Source organism: Erpetoichthys calabaricus, chromosome 13 (assembly GCF_900747795.2).
Source record: "Erpetoichthys calabaricus chromosome 13, fErpCal1.3, whole genome shotgun sequence".
Classification (NCBI taxonomy): Eukaryota; Metazoa; Chordata; class Cladistia; order Polypteriformes; family Polypteridae; genus Erpetoichthys; species Erpetoichthys calabaricus.
In genome coordinates this window covers 5,832,537-5,847,154 of record NC_041406.2, presented here as the reverse complement: position 1 = coordinate 5,847,154, position 14,618 = coordinate 5,832,537, and the positions used below count along the sequence as shown (strand labels likewise).

The following is a 14,618-nucleotide window of genomic DNA, read 5'->3' as shown; positions in this document are numbered from 1 at the left end:
AGGGGGATTGAGCAGGGGGGCTTTTCGCACACCTAGACGATACGGACGCTCGTCTAAAAATGCTGAAAGATTATCTTCACGTTGCTATCTTTTGTGCAGCTGCTTCCTGAAATGACATGCTGAACGGTGCTTCGCATACTTAAAAGCACGAAGGGCACGTATTGATTTTTGATTGTTTGTTTTTCTCTGTCTCTCTCTCTCTCTCTCTCTCTCTCTCTCTCTCTCTCTCTCTCTCTCTCTCTCTCTCTCTCTCTCTCTCCCTGCTCCTGACGGAGGGGGTGTGAGCTGCCGCCTTCAACAGCTTTGTGCCGCGGTGCTTCGCATACTTAAAAGCCAAACAGCCCTATTGATTTGTTTGCTTTTCTCTCTATCTCTCTGACAGCCTGTGCTCCTGACACGCACTCCTTTGAAGAGGAAAATATGTTTGCATTCTTTTAATTGTGAGACGGAACTGTCATCTCTGTCTTGTCATGGAGCACAGTTTAAACTTTTGAAAAAGAGACAAATGTTTGTTTGCAGTGTTTGAATAACGTTCCTGTCTCTCTACAACCTCCTGTGTTTCTGCGCAAATCTGTGACCCAAGCATGACAATATAAAAATAACCATATAAACATATGGTTTCTACTTCGCGGATTTTCTTATTTCGCGGGTGCCTCTGGAACGCAACCCCCGCGATGGAGGAGGGATTACTGTATATAATATATATATATAAAATCACACACAACTAAAGGGCTTGAGTACATGTAATACCACGCCGGACCAGGGGGTGGCAAAGTGCACTAATTCTCCCTCTCGACCTTTTGCAGACCATTCTAGGGAAATCCCGCCCAGCTCTGGGGCTGCCAATATGTGTGTGTGTATATATATATATATATATATATATATATATATATATATATATATATATATATATATATATAAAATATGTGTTCTTTTTAAAAACCACACTTATGTTAAGTTAAAAAGTAAATTAAAAATTAAAAAAAAAAAGTATCTCATACATCACTCGTAAAAGAAGTGTGGGCGCTTTTTGATTGTTGGTTGATTGAAAAGCGCCCAGTGATGTATGAGATACTTTGTTTTTTAATTTTTAATTTACTTTTTAACTTAATATAAGTGTGGTTTTTAAAAAGTATTTATATATAATTTTCAACTTTTTAGTCTTGGATTTGTTTTTGTGTCATTTTGTAATCAATATTTTAACACTTCCTTTAATATTGCTATCCGTCACTAGCGCCATCTATTGGTGAAATCTCGAACTATTCTTCATATGAAAATTTCATTTCTTGATTAACATGGATTAATTGATCAATTAATGAAACTGATTATTGATTCGTGTATTGTCATTGGAAGTGAGTGAGTTTGCAAAATTTCAAGTCCTTTGGACAATAGGATGTGGGTTAATTATCGATTACAAGATTTGTACCAGACAACAAACAGGTGAAGTTAAAATAAGCGTGGTAATAACATGTTGTGGTCCAGAGTGCAAGCCACCTCAGACTTAGGGTTATGGTTCAATGACTTGAAGCTTACTGGAGTGGCTTCAGGACAACTCTTAAAAGTTCTCAAGAAAATGAGCTTGATGGACTAAATGGTTTCCTCAAGTTTGTCCAATTTCTAATTGTTCCAAAGGGGACTCTAAAATGGCCTATTTGTAATTATGCTGTGAACCTGCACCAAGTTGGGTTGCACCTCCTTCATATATCCAACCTAAAGCGATGCTTCTAAAGACGGATGCTCCTAATCGAGTCAATAAATAAACGCACATGTTGGTTTCTGAGATTGGCTGGATGAACATTCATATGATGTCTGTTTCAACATGACAAGGTTTCATCTCCCCAGTGACTAAAAACAAATTCACGGCTTCTCCAGGAGGCCTGTCCACGGGTTTGCTGTTTGTGTAGGCCGCATACCCAGGATCTGCTACTTCAGCAGTGACCCATCTGTGTGTGAAAAGAAGGAGGTGGGGAGGGGGGCTTGGAAGCATTAGTGAGAGCTATTTAAAGATGATTTAGAAGAAAATAACTCTGCCAATAATCTGCTTCAATGTTTGCTTCACTGAGTCCGTTTACCAAGCGCCGATGATTACATATTTAGTCTTTGTGAACTGGCAGCTCATCCATTTTTTAAATCTCAGACCAGCAGCATTTTGAGTCAATTGAGCAGAACAGATTATTGGCTCAGATGTGGTTGTTGTCGAGGTCGGTCTAAGACAGGGGTGGGCAGTGATGGTCCTGGAGGGCCGCAGTGGCTGCAGGTTTTCATTCCAACCCAATAACTTAATTAGAAGCCAATCCTTGCCAATTTTATGGTTTGTTAGTCTGCCCAATGTAAAGTTCTTATATTGTAGAATTTTTTCTTTTCCAAGGATATCATCAAAATGATCTGAAGCCCTAAAATGTATAATTTCCAGTCTGTTTTTTTATTAAATGAAACCGTACGTGATGAACACACACTGATTTAAATGCGTGAGGTGTGAACAATCACTGCACATCCATGTTCCCATGTTTAATAACGTGCTTTAACTCCTATCCTCATGAAAATGGTATCACGTATACTTCTCAGTATTTTAATTATTTAGAGAGCTGTAATATCGCAAATGTTATGGATTCTGTGTCCGGTCGGAGGAAGAGAAAACCCATTTAAGAAGCACATAGTGATTCACACACACAGAGCACAAAGAAGATCACATAGAAAGCAAAGCATTTAATGTGCTGCTTTAGTTACGATGGGATTTGAGAAACTAGTAAATGAAACGATTTTAAGATGAAGTTTATGATGTTCTAATTTAATGACAAAATAAACTACGTGATTAAAGTGGAAATTTCGAGATTAAAGTTGACATTTCGTGCTTTTTTTCCCATTGTGTGCCTATTTTTTTTTTCTCTGTACCCTAATAAGCTTTCATACGACACTCAGACGGTGGGCTACGACTCGCCTTTTCACAGCGACTTTGATATCTGACAACTTCTTTTTTTATTTCGGGCACTGTGCGACTTTGTGAACTTGAGCTTTCGAGTTTCTCTGACACGCTATGTCACTCGATCAGCTTCCTTTTGTTGATCATATCACTGTTTAAACCAACAAATAGTACGTTTTTCTTTGCCCCCACTTGGTATTTGCTGAAATTCTTCTATTTCACCCTGTGCTTTTCCCGTTGTCTTTTAACAGAAGGCTGAGCTTAAGGGCTATTTATATCGATTTGCATATTCAAAGAGACGTAATTCTGGGAGGAGTTGGGGCGGGACAGCAGGCGCGTGCACGTGCGTTACTTTTCATTCTGACTGGGATTTATGGAGCGGTAGAACGTGGAAGCTGGCGTTCACACAGATTTATGCATCTGGATTTTTTTGTGCGTACGCACATTTCCACTTTTGTGCTTACGTCATATTATAGTGCGAATTCTACGCATGGCATTATGCATCTCATTGTGTTTGGTCATATTACAAAAATGTGGGTTGTTTTTTTCTTTTTTTGTATTCGCATGCCATTTTGGAGCGCCGATCTTGACATTAGGGAGTGTGTGTGTGCTTGTCCTTGTCGTCTGGGGTACTAAAACTAATGATCGTTACTGGGATTAACGTTGATCTGTGAACTAACAGTCGAGTGGGGAACCTCACTTATTTCTATTGTGGGATTAGCTAGTTCTATACGTCTAAACTCAAGGAAATACAAGACAGACAAACAGACATGAACCATACAACTGCCATGTTGATGACCCCGCCTTTGACCACACCTTCCAAGTGTCATTTATATTTGGCCCCGCCTTTTAGCTGATGACTGCAGCCACCTGGTAGTTTCCAGCAGTCGGATTTATTAGGAGTTCTTACCTGATGGTGTAAAATAAAAGAGAATTTCTCACTTACTTACCTTCATTTCACACTCAAGCTAAAGTAACAGAATAAAGACAAGCCTGTAAAGTGTAGCTTGGATAAAATCCTTTTCGTTATAATCGCACCTTTTACTGTTACTCGAAAGTCCAAGCTTGGTTTTCAACAGATTTACGTGTTTGTGGTGTCTGTGAACACGACGTGATGTCTGCATGTGTGTGTCAGGATGTGAAAAATGAAAAACGAGTTACTCAGCCAGCATGAAACTGGGCGCCGTAATGGTGCACTTGGATGGTAGAAGCCTATTGATCTGCTCCTGCAGATGTTACTCTAGAGAATTAAGTACACAAAACACGGGGGTGTTGGGTAATGGAGAGGGAGAGTATTGTGACGGTCACAATTTAAAATGACAGCTGTAAGCATTATTTTCCTGCTCAGTGCACAAGCTCTTTCGTGTTTACTCTTCTTTTTAATAGGTGCTAACATGGCTCCTTCATCAGTTATATCTGTTGTCTTGGTTTTATCGCTAGCCATACTTTCACATCTGCAAGCCACACCAGCAATGTCCTTGGCTGTTGTATGACTGCCATGATGGAATATTTGAAGGAGTAAATTCTAGCGAATTCAAGGGAGAGTTCACCTTTTGATTTCTTGCTTCACATATGAGAAAGACCTACGGGCCTCCACAATCAGACCCACATCTCTGGGTGGGCTCACCACCTTCAGTCTCTCCTCCTCATTCCAGATCCTTGGATTATCTGTAGAAAAAGAGAAAAATATATATAGATAGGTGTGAAAGGCACTAGCCCTAAACCTAAACCTAACCCTAGCCCCAACCCTAATGCCTAACCCTATATAATAGATAGCTAGATGGATATGAAATGCACTATATAAAGAAAGATATATAAATAGATATGAAAGGCATTATATAATAGATAGCTAGATATGAAAGGGACTATATAAAAGATAGCTAGATAGATGTGAAAGACACTATATAAAAAAGATAGCTAAATATGAAAGGCACTATATAAAGAAAGATATATAGATAGATATGAAAGGCACTATATAAGAAAAGACATGAAAGGCACTATATAAAGAAAGATAGCTAGATATATATGAAAGGCACTATATAAAGAAAGATATATAGATAGATAAGAAAGGCACTATATAATAGATAGATGGATATGAAAAGCACTATATAATAGCTAGATAGATGTGAAAGGCAATATATAAAGAAAGATAGCAAGATATATATGAAAGGAACTATATAAAGAAAGATAGCTAGATAGATGTGAAAGGCACTATATAAAATATTGCTAGATAGATATGAAAGGCACTATATAAATAAAGATAGCAGATAGATATGAAAAGCACTATATAAAGAAAGATATACAGATATGAAAGGCACTATATAATAGATAGCTAGATATATGTGAAAGGCAATATATAAAGAAAGATAGCTAGATAGATATGAAAGGGACTATATATAGATAGATAGCTAGATAGATGTAAAAGGCACTATATAATAGATTGCTATATAGATATGAAAGGCACTATATAAATAAAGATAGCAGATAGATATGAAAAGCACTATATAAAGAAAGATAGCTAGATAGATATGAAAGGCACTATATAATAGATAGCTAGATAGATGTGAAAGGCAATATATAAAGAAAGATAGCTAGATAGATATGAAAGGGACTATATAAAGAAAGATATACAGATAGCTAGATATGAAAGGGACTATATAAAAGATAGCTAGATAGATGTGAATGGCACTATATTAAAGATTGCTAGATAGATATGAAAGGCACTATATAAATAAAGATAGCAGATAGATATGAAAGGCACTATATAAAGAAAGATAGCTAGATAGATATGAAAGGCACTATATAAAGAAATATATATAGACAGATATGAAAGGCACTATATAATAGATAGCTAGATAGATGTGAAAAGCAATATATAAAGAAAGATAGCTAGATAGATGTGAAAGGTACTATATAATAGAGAGCTAGATAGATGTAAAAGGCACTATATAAATAAAGATAGCAGATAGATATGAAAGGCACTATATAACAGGTAGAGAGATAGACAGCGAGACCACCAGGGGCATATCAGAGCCCCTAACTCCAGACACACAATCACAGTGCTGAGTTCAAACACCAGATGTTCTTATTTTAAAGTATAACCTAACAGGCTCTCATCTCTTCTCCAGACTGCACAGTACAACAATACATTCTCCTCCCCTTCCACTCCTCCCTGACTGTCACATCCACCTCCTCCTGACTCCTGCTATTGAGGCAGTAAAATGGGCTTCTTTAATGTTAGCCCCAGGAGTGCTTACAGTACCACAGATTACTGCAGAAGCCCTTCAAAGAAGGTATAATATTCCCCTGCAGCTCCATCTGGTGGCACCCAAGAACTCCTACAATTCCCAACTTCACCCTGTGTGTATCCATATGGGAGTTCCATTAGTGGGATACCACCATTGTGTGTGAAGGTGAAGAACATAGCCCCTGGAAGTAGGCCCCCACTGCCTTTCTGTGCTCGCTTTCAACCAGCTTCCACCCCGGTCAGGACACCAGACCATCCAGCAAGGCACTCACAATAGATAGACAGACAGATGGCAGCTCCCCTAGACTGTAGTGGTGTCCCAGATTCCCACAGTGCACTATGGGACATGGAGTTCGGCAACACAGCCCTGCTGGGTACCGCCAGCAGACGCTGCAGGGAGACCTGGGAGTTTCTACTTTCTACATAGCCCAGAAGTACTCCAAAGTCACGGGGACGGATGTCCCAAAGTACTTCCGGGCTGAAGGAAATGCAAGTTCTCCATCTGACCCGGAAGTGCTGGCAAGTCACGGGGACAGGAGGAACGAAGCACTTCCTGGCCAAGGACTATATAAAGGACTGTTTGGAACCCAGCAAGCGAGCCGGAGTTGGGATGTAGAAGACAGAGCATGCTGGGAGGTGTAGGGGAGAGAATTGCGTGTAATTATTGTACTTCTTATTGTAATTATTATTACTTGCCTGTGTATGGTGGCTGGGGTGCTTAGAGAGCACTATTTATAAGAGAGAAATGGAATGAAGATACCTTTTAGTACTTTTACCAGGTGTCCTGGACATCTGTATGTCGGGTTAGAGGAGCGACAGCGCCCTCCAGTGTCACGATGTGTAAAGAGATGTTGCTGAGGCTCCTTTATACAAACGCCGATATTCCTTTATGGTGCCTCGCTGGGGCTGTGACTGTTCTTGTCATCTTTGGCTAAGACAGAAGTTGTCCTTTCATTTCAGTAATTCTGGTGTGTGTTTGAGGTGGGTTGTCGATCATCATTATAATATTTATTTATTGAGCTTTGTAAGAGATTGAACAGACCACGTAAAAGAGAGTTGGGACACCACCTGGTGACCCCGTATAACTGAAACGCAGAAAAACAAGACTTTTCAGACACGAGTTCCACAGTGAACTGAACTGAAAATGGCTGAACTTCTGGTCATGTGTCCTCCGGGCAGGAAGAGGCGGGTCCAGGCCATCAGACTCAGGAAGTGATGTCAGAGATGTTACAGCTGACAGTCATTAGGTCTGCAGAGGGAGGAAGAAAAGCAGGCATTAGAACGCAGCGCCAGCCCCCGGAATGGCGGGTAATTACCATCGCCAGAGCCCTTACGCTGTCCCCTATGCACACGCACGTGACGGCTTCTGTAAACAGCTAAATGTGCTCATGCATCAAATAAAGAGCTGTCTGTGTCTATAAATATCTAAGCAATGCACCAGCAGACCAATATCTAATTGCTGATTGATTCAAATTTTTATTACTGTACATCTGGTCAAGGCCTTTAACCAAAGCTGGTCACCTTACAACACATTCCCAGTAACTCCTACAGTTTTGGCAAGTCATACGACTCACACACTAAAGTGGGATCTGAATTGTGTTGTGGGGTCCAGTGGCTGTAGGGCATCCATCAGTGAAGACAGATTCACTGATGTTGACTTTGTTTGTCTTCATGGAGTCAATGGAGGGTCTGATGGGGGCTCTTGAGACACTGAGCGAGGGGTCTGAGGGTCTGGGCTTTTGAGGGTCCTGATAAAAACCAACATCCAGGCCTTTAATAACCACTCGGGCACAGCCATCAGCAGTTTGTCTGTCTGCGGAGAGAGTGACGACCTCATCGAGAGGTTTACTTACCTTGGCAGTGACAGTCATGTCTCTGGTGACTCTTCCTATGAAGTCAGTAGATAGATTGGGAGAACATGGGGGGTCCTGAGGTTGCTGGGAAGGGGTGTGTGGCGCTCCTGATATCTTCAAAAGGACGAATGTCCAAGTCTTTAGAGTCCTGGTGCTCCTTGTTTGTGAGACATGGACGCTATCCAGTGACCTGAGATGAAGACTGGACTCCTTCATGTATGTCTCTTCAGAGGGTCCTTGGGTCCCGCTGGTTTCACTTTGTGTTCCTCACAGGGTTCTGAATGAGGCACATTGTGTGAGGGAGCATCAGTTACAGCACTGTGGCGCAATTCCCTGAGGGCGATCAGCTCACAGGACCCTCATTGTTGAGAACCCGAGTGACTGGACCAGGCCAAGGGGGTGCCCATGTAACACCTGACTGCGGCAGATAGAGGATCATTTCTGGAGGGTAGGACTGGATCGCGTGTCTGTCTGGGGGAGTTGCCAACCGGGATCCCTAGCTGTTTCGTTGTGTGGTGGGTGCGGCGACGTGCTGTACCACTGCAGGCTCCTCATCCTGACCTAACCTGACTTCTGCAATACACAAAGCTCTGAAGAGCACAAGTCATGAATAAGCAAAGCGATCCATGGTGAAGTCTTAGTACAGTCCTGGTGTTTCCTGTTTGTGAGACATGGACGCTATCCAGTGATCTGAGATGAAGACTGGACTCCTTCATGTGTGTCTTTTGATAATCCTTGGGTGCTGCTGGTTTGACTTTGTGTTGCTCACAGAGTCCTGAATGAGGCACATTGTGAAGGAGCGTCAGTTACAGCACTACAGCCATGAGGTGAGATTCCCCAAGGGTGATCAGCTCACAGAACCCTCATTGTTGAGGGCCCGAGTGACTGGACCAGGCCAATGTAACGCCCATGTAACACCTGGCTGCAGCAGATAGATGTTTGGGACTGGACCGTGTGTCTGCATGGGTGGTTGCCAACCAGGATCCTGAGCTGTTTCATCATGTGGTGGTGTGCCAACGCTCTGTACCAGTGCAGGCTCCCCAACCTGACCTGACCTGACCTGACCTGACTTGGTGCACTACACCATACTGCATGCCCAACAGAACACCACAGGATGAATTTAGAGTCTATTGTGTAGTCCTCTTGGTTGATAACAAGTCCAAGTGAAATATTGGGGTGCCAAGCAGGTCACCTTGTTTAGTAAAACAATAACGATAATGCAAAACAGAACAAAAATGGCCTCTGCTTTTGGTTCTGAAGAGCAGTCAGGCTTCAGGTTGGCGGGTTTTACTTATCCCCAAATGAGACACCTCCTTCAGGGAGCACCCTTCTCTTATAATCGCTGGACCAGAAGGGCTGGAGTCAGCTACCGTCATGGGGGCGTCTTCTCAAAGCTGTGGGTGGGAAAAGAGACCAGACACTCAATGACAGTGCACCCTCGTGTCCCGGGGGAGGTAGTGCTTACTTCTGACTCTGTGACGTCCATACGCGACGCTACCCAGGATGAGCTCCTGCTTTATTCTGATGGTTGCTGGCATGTAATAGTAATGGGACTTCTGGTGAACTCCGGAGCTCGAGGTGTCTTGTTGAATGAACTGAAAGGAAAATCCCTTGCAGCTCGAGTGGATGAACGATTTCCATTTATGCCCTGCAGGCAGGGAGATGAGGGGTGAGCATGTGAATTTGAATCCCAGCAGAGGAGCGACTTACTTCAGGGTGAACCTCGGAAAATGAATCCTGTTACAGGACGCTGGAGTGAATTAATGGGAAAATGAACGGAGTATATGATGAGTGACAGCAAATATTTAAAGCTAGCACTTCGTATTTATTCTGTTTATTTTGTAAGTAATGAGCCGCTCAGTACCAGGAAATTGCAAATAATACTTGACTTATTGTAATCCTGTGGCCTCTGGTACTAATTTACTGGAGCACAAACCTTTCCATCCATCCATCCATCCATCGATCTTTCTCAGTCTGTCGTCTCCATTAGAAGGTCATACAGTTTTATTTTAAAAGTTTCTTTTCTTCAATCACTGTACCCTATTAGTCAGCCATTTATTACAACTTTGCAATATCCAGTCTTTCCTAGCTGCCATTTTTACTCTCTTGTATACACAAGTATAGAGAAAGTATAGGAATCGTTTAAAAATTGGACCTCGAGATTTTGATGAATCGTGATGTTTTAGACCCTCCCGAGTCCGAAAATCCAATTTTTGAAATGATGTCTGTTGGTCTGTATGTTAACAGTGTTACAAGAATCTTTAAAAGCCACAGCAAGGTTTGGGGCAGCCACCCGTATATTATTCCCTGGCTGCAAAATGGTTTAAAGGTTTGCACTGATGTGTACAGATTGGAGTCCAGAACAGAACTGAGGGGACTGAGGAAAGGTGGCAGCTTTTAAAGGTCAGTATAGAAAGTGACCTCAAAGGGGCCGGAACCAGGAGGGTCTTTATTCATAGGCTCGGACCCCGAAATGATGTCAGAGGGGCCGGAACCAGGAGGGTCTTCATCCATAGGCTTGGGCCCGGAAGTGACCTCAAAGGGGCCGGAACCAGGAGGGTCTTCATCCATAGGCTCGGACCCTGAAGTGATGTCAGAGGGGCCGGAACCAGGAGGGTCTTCATCCATAGGCTTGGGCCCGGAAGTGACATCAGAAGGGTCAGAACCAGAAATGATGTCATAAGGGCCAGGTGGGATTTCCCGTGAACGATCTGCAGAAAAGCAAGGAAAAGAGTCGGTGCACTCTGCCCCGTCCCGGTCTGGCTCGGAATTATCCTCATTTAAGTCCCTTAGCCGTGATAACACGATCACTCGAAAACACATTGCCCTCGTCCAGTGAGATTTTGTTCTCCTGCTTTATATCAAAAATAAGGAATTCTATCAACGTTTGGGCCACTTCTGGCAACCGGAAGTGGTACTTTACCTGAACACATTTCAGATTTTTTTCAAGTGAACTATGGCTATAAATAAAGATATCTGATTTAAATTTTGTGTGGATATTAGAAATGATGAAAAATAAGTAGATGTGAAATTTGAGAATAATCGCACAACCTGGAAGTGCTATTTTAGCGGAATACTTTTGCGAATTTTCAAGTAAACTATGGTTCTAATTACAGATAGATGATTCAAATTTTGTAGAGATATTTATCATGATTTATGAAATTTGAGAAAAATGACTCAACCGGAAGTCGTATTTCATTTAAATAACCTTCCGAATTTTTTTGTATCATGGAAATATAAATGTTGTGGTCCACCAGGCTGGCACCACCACCTGAACCCGACACAGACAGGCGTAGGACACAAGTTCAAGGCACACACGTGATTCTTATTTTCTTTTTTTATCTCATGGGAAACACTTTCCCCCATTTCCCACAAGTATAGCACAGTCTCATAAGCACAATGCACAAACAGTACTCTTCCTTTTCTTCCACTCCTCTGGTCAAAGCTTTGTCTTCCTCTTCCTAACTCTGGCTCCCTGAGTAGTGGTTGCTGGCTCCTTTTATACTGTACCTGGGAGTGCTCCAGGTGCCCCTTTGACGGAAGCACTGCCCAAAAGGACTCAGCAGCTCCTGCTGCAGCACCCTCTGACGGCGCCCACAAATCCCAACAGGGCTGCACCAAACTCCAACTCCCATGAAGCCCTGCTGGAGTCTGAGGCACCGCTGCAACCCAGGGGGGGCTGCCATCTAGTGCGCCGGGGGAGGTAATGCTCTGGATATGCTCCCTCGCCACGGCCCTCCCAGCATGAAGGCGCCTCAGCTGCATGCTATACAATGTGTACACAATATTAAATACTGTATTCAATATAACGCATATTCTTTCAATAACAGTTATTAATTTTATTTTAATTTAGACTCGGGGGCTGTGCCCCATGCTCACTTCGCTCGCCATACAATGGCTTGCGCTACACGCCAGCCACTTCGCATCTCTGCCGCTCGCGTTGTGAAGAAGGGGGCTGAATGCACCCCAAGGAGACGCGGTTGCTCCTCTGAAACCCCCTCTTAAATGGTGATAGATTTGGGAAATTAATACAGTTTTGTTTTTTTTTGATTTTTTACCTCCTCTTTGCTCGATCAACTGCTGGCTTGCTGCTGCTGCTGTGCCGTGTGATCTGCATCTCGTGCGGCGCTTCAAACATTTTAAACCCCGTACAGCAGCTGTCCTTTTTGTCCCACTGCCTTGTCTCTCTTCTCCCCCAGACATCGTCTGCTCTTGTTGGGGGTCCCGCTCCCGGGGCGAGCCCCTATGAAGAGGAAGATTTTCTATTCTTTTAATTGAGAGATGGAACTGTCCCCTCCGACTACACACCGAGCTCGATTCACTCCTGAAAGAGACTTGTGTTTGTTTGAAGTGTCTGAATAGATAGATAGATACTTTATTAATCCCAAGGGGAAATTCACATACTCCAGCAGCAGCATACTGATAAAGAAAATATTAAATTAAAGAGTGATAGCAATGCAGGTATACAGACAGACAATAACTTTGTATAATTTTAATGTATACTGTCCCCGGTGGAATTGAAGAGTCGCATAGTGTGAGTGAGGAGCGATCTCCTCAGTCTGTCAGTGGAGCAGGACGGTGACAGCAGTCTGTGGCTGAAGCTGCTCTTCAGTCTGGAGATGATCCTGTTCAGTGGATTCTCCATGATTGACAGGAGTCTGCTCAGCGCCCGTCGCTCTGCCACGGATGTCAGACTGTCCAGCTCCGTGCCTACAATAGAGTCTGCCTTCCTCACCAGTTTGTCCAGGCGTGAGGCGTCCTTCTTTATGCTGCCTCCCCAGTACACCACCGCGTAGAAGAGGGTGCTCAGATGTTATTGCAGATGTTGAAGGACGCCAGTCTTCTAGTGAAGTATAGTTGGCTCTGTCCTTTCTTGCACAGAGCATCAGTATTGGCAGTCCAGTTTATCATCCAGCTGCACTCCCAGGTATTTATAGGTCTGTACCCTCTGCACACAGTCACCTCTGATGATCACAGGGTCCATGAGGGGTCTGGTCCTCCTAAAATCCAGCACCAGCTCCTTGGTTTTGCTGGTGTTCAGTTGTAGGAGGTTTGAGTCGCACCATTTAACAAAGTCCTTGATTAGGTTCCTATACTTCTCCTCCTGCCCACTCCTGATGCAGCCCACCATAGCAGTGTCGTCCGCGAACTTTTGCACGTGGCAGGACTCTGAGTTGTATTGGAAGTCTGATGTATATAGGCTGAACAGGACCGGAGAAAGTACAGTCCTCTGTGGCGCTCCTGTGCTGCTGACCACAATGTCAGACCTGCAGTTCCTGAGACGCACATACTGAGGTCTGTCTGTAAGATAGTCCACGATCAATGCCACCAGGTATGAATCTACTCCCATCTCTGTCAGCTTGTCCCTAAGGAACAGAGGTTGGATGGTGTTGAAGGTGCTAGAAGAAGAATAACGCTTCTCTCTCTAAAATCTCCTGTGTATCTGTGCAACTCTGTGACCCAAGCGGGAAGGCGTATGTGGATTTCACTTTCACCAAACAACAAATCTTTTATTTCTTACGGATACACCTCTTCACTGGGATGAAACACTACTTTTCCCTGATGGCAGCAGGAATTAGACGATCTACAAGTCTCCGACTTAAAGTTTAAATCCGATCAATATATTCGATCTCTTTTCTCTGTTCCGTTATTTCACTGTTATTTTCTCCCTTTTTTGAAACTTTAGAATTTTCGTACTTCCATTATCTCTAACCTGATCTGCATGTGTACTGTACCATCGTTTTTGAATTCTTTACGATGTTCTACTTTGTCATCTACTCTTTGTCTTTTATTTCTGGCCCCAGGCCTGGTTTAAAACTCTTTGCCGTCTATTCCCAATGCGAACACTCATAAAATTATAATGGCTGGGGACATTAATTGTGTTTTAAATCCACTCTTAGATAGGACTCCTGTCACAGGGGGGATGACATCTAACACTGCAAAGACAATTGCACAGTTTGTAACTGACCACCCCTGGAGGTTTCTAAACCCAAACTCAAGAACATATTCCTTCTATTCACCAGTGCATCATTGCTACTCAAGAATTGATTATTTCTTTATAGATAATATTTTCTTGCCTGCGCTTAAATCTTGCAAGTACGACGCTATTGTTATCTCTGACCATGCCCCCTCTGACCTTGGAGCTGAAATCATTATGCCTCACATACTCATTTCGCAGATGGCGTCTTAACCCACTTCTATTAGTAGATGAGAACTGTACAGAATTTATATCAAAGCAAATCAGTTTCTTCCTAGAGACAAATACATCCTCAGAGGTCTCTAAAGGCCTTCTTAAGAGGACAGATTATTTCATATCTTTCCCACAGAAATAATTGAGAAACCAAGAAGGTATCAGAGCTAACCAGTGAAATTACTAGAATTGATGAAGAACATGCCAGGTGTCATGTTCTTCATAGGAAAAGACAGGCTCTGCTTTCAGAGCTCAACCTCTTAACAACCAAAGAAACTGAACAACTCATTTTTAAATCAAGACATCATTACTATGAACATGGAGAGAAATCTAATAAGTTCTTAGCTCAAAAAATCCACAAACAAGAAGTTCACAATACAATCCCAGCAATCACCAACACGAACGGAG

The 14,618-nt window shown here is 42.8% G+C and overlaps 1 protein-coding gene across 1 annotated transcript in view; it reads right to left on the bottom strand.

The window, feature by feature from the left end:
• The window catches only part of LOC127530035 (uncharacterized), a 58,968-nt gene extending 45,560 nt beyond the window's left edge, over positions 1-13,408 (bottom strand). The window contains exon 1 of the mRNA XM_051935680.1: positions 13,288-13,408. Within this exon, the coding sequence (XP_051791640.1) occupies positions 13,288-13,370 (83 nt within the window). The 5' untranslated portion in view covers positions 13,371-13,408. The remainder of the gene's footprint in view (positions 1-13,287) is intronic.
• Positions 13,409-14,618: the final 1,210 nt, after the last annotated feature.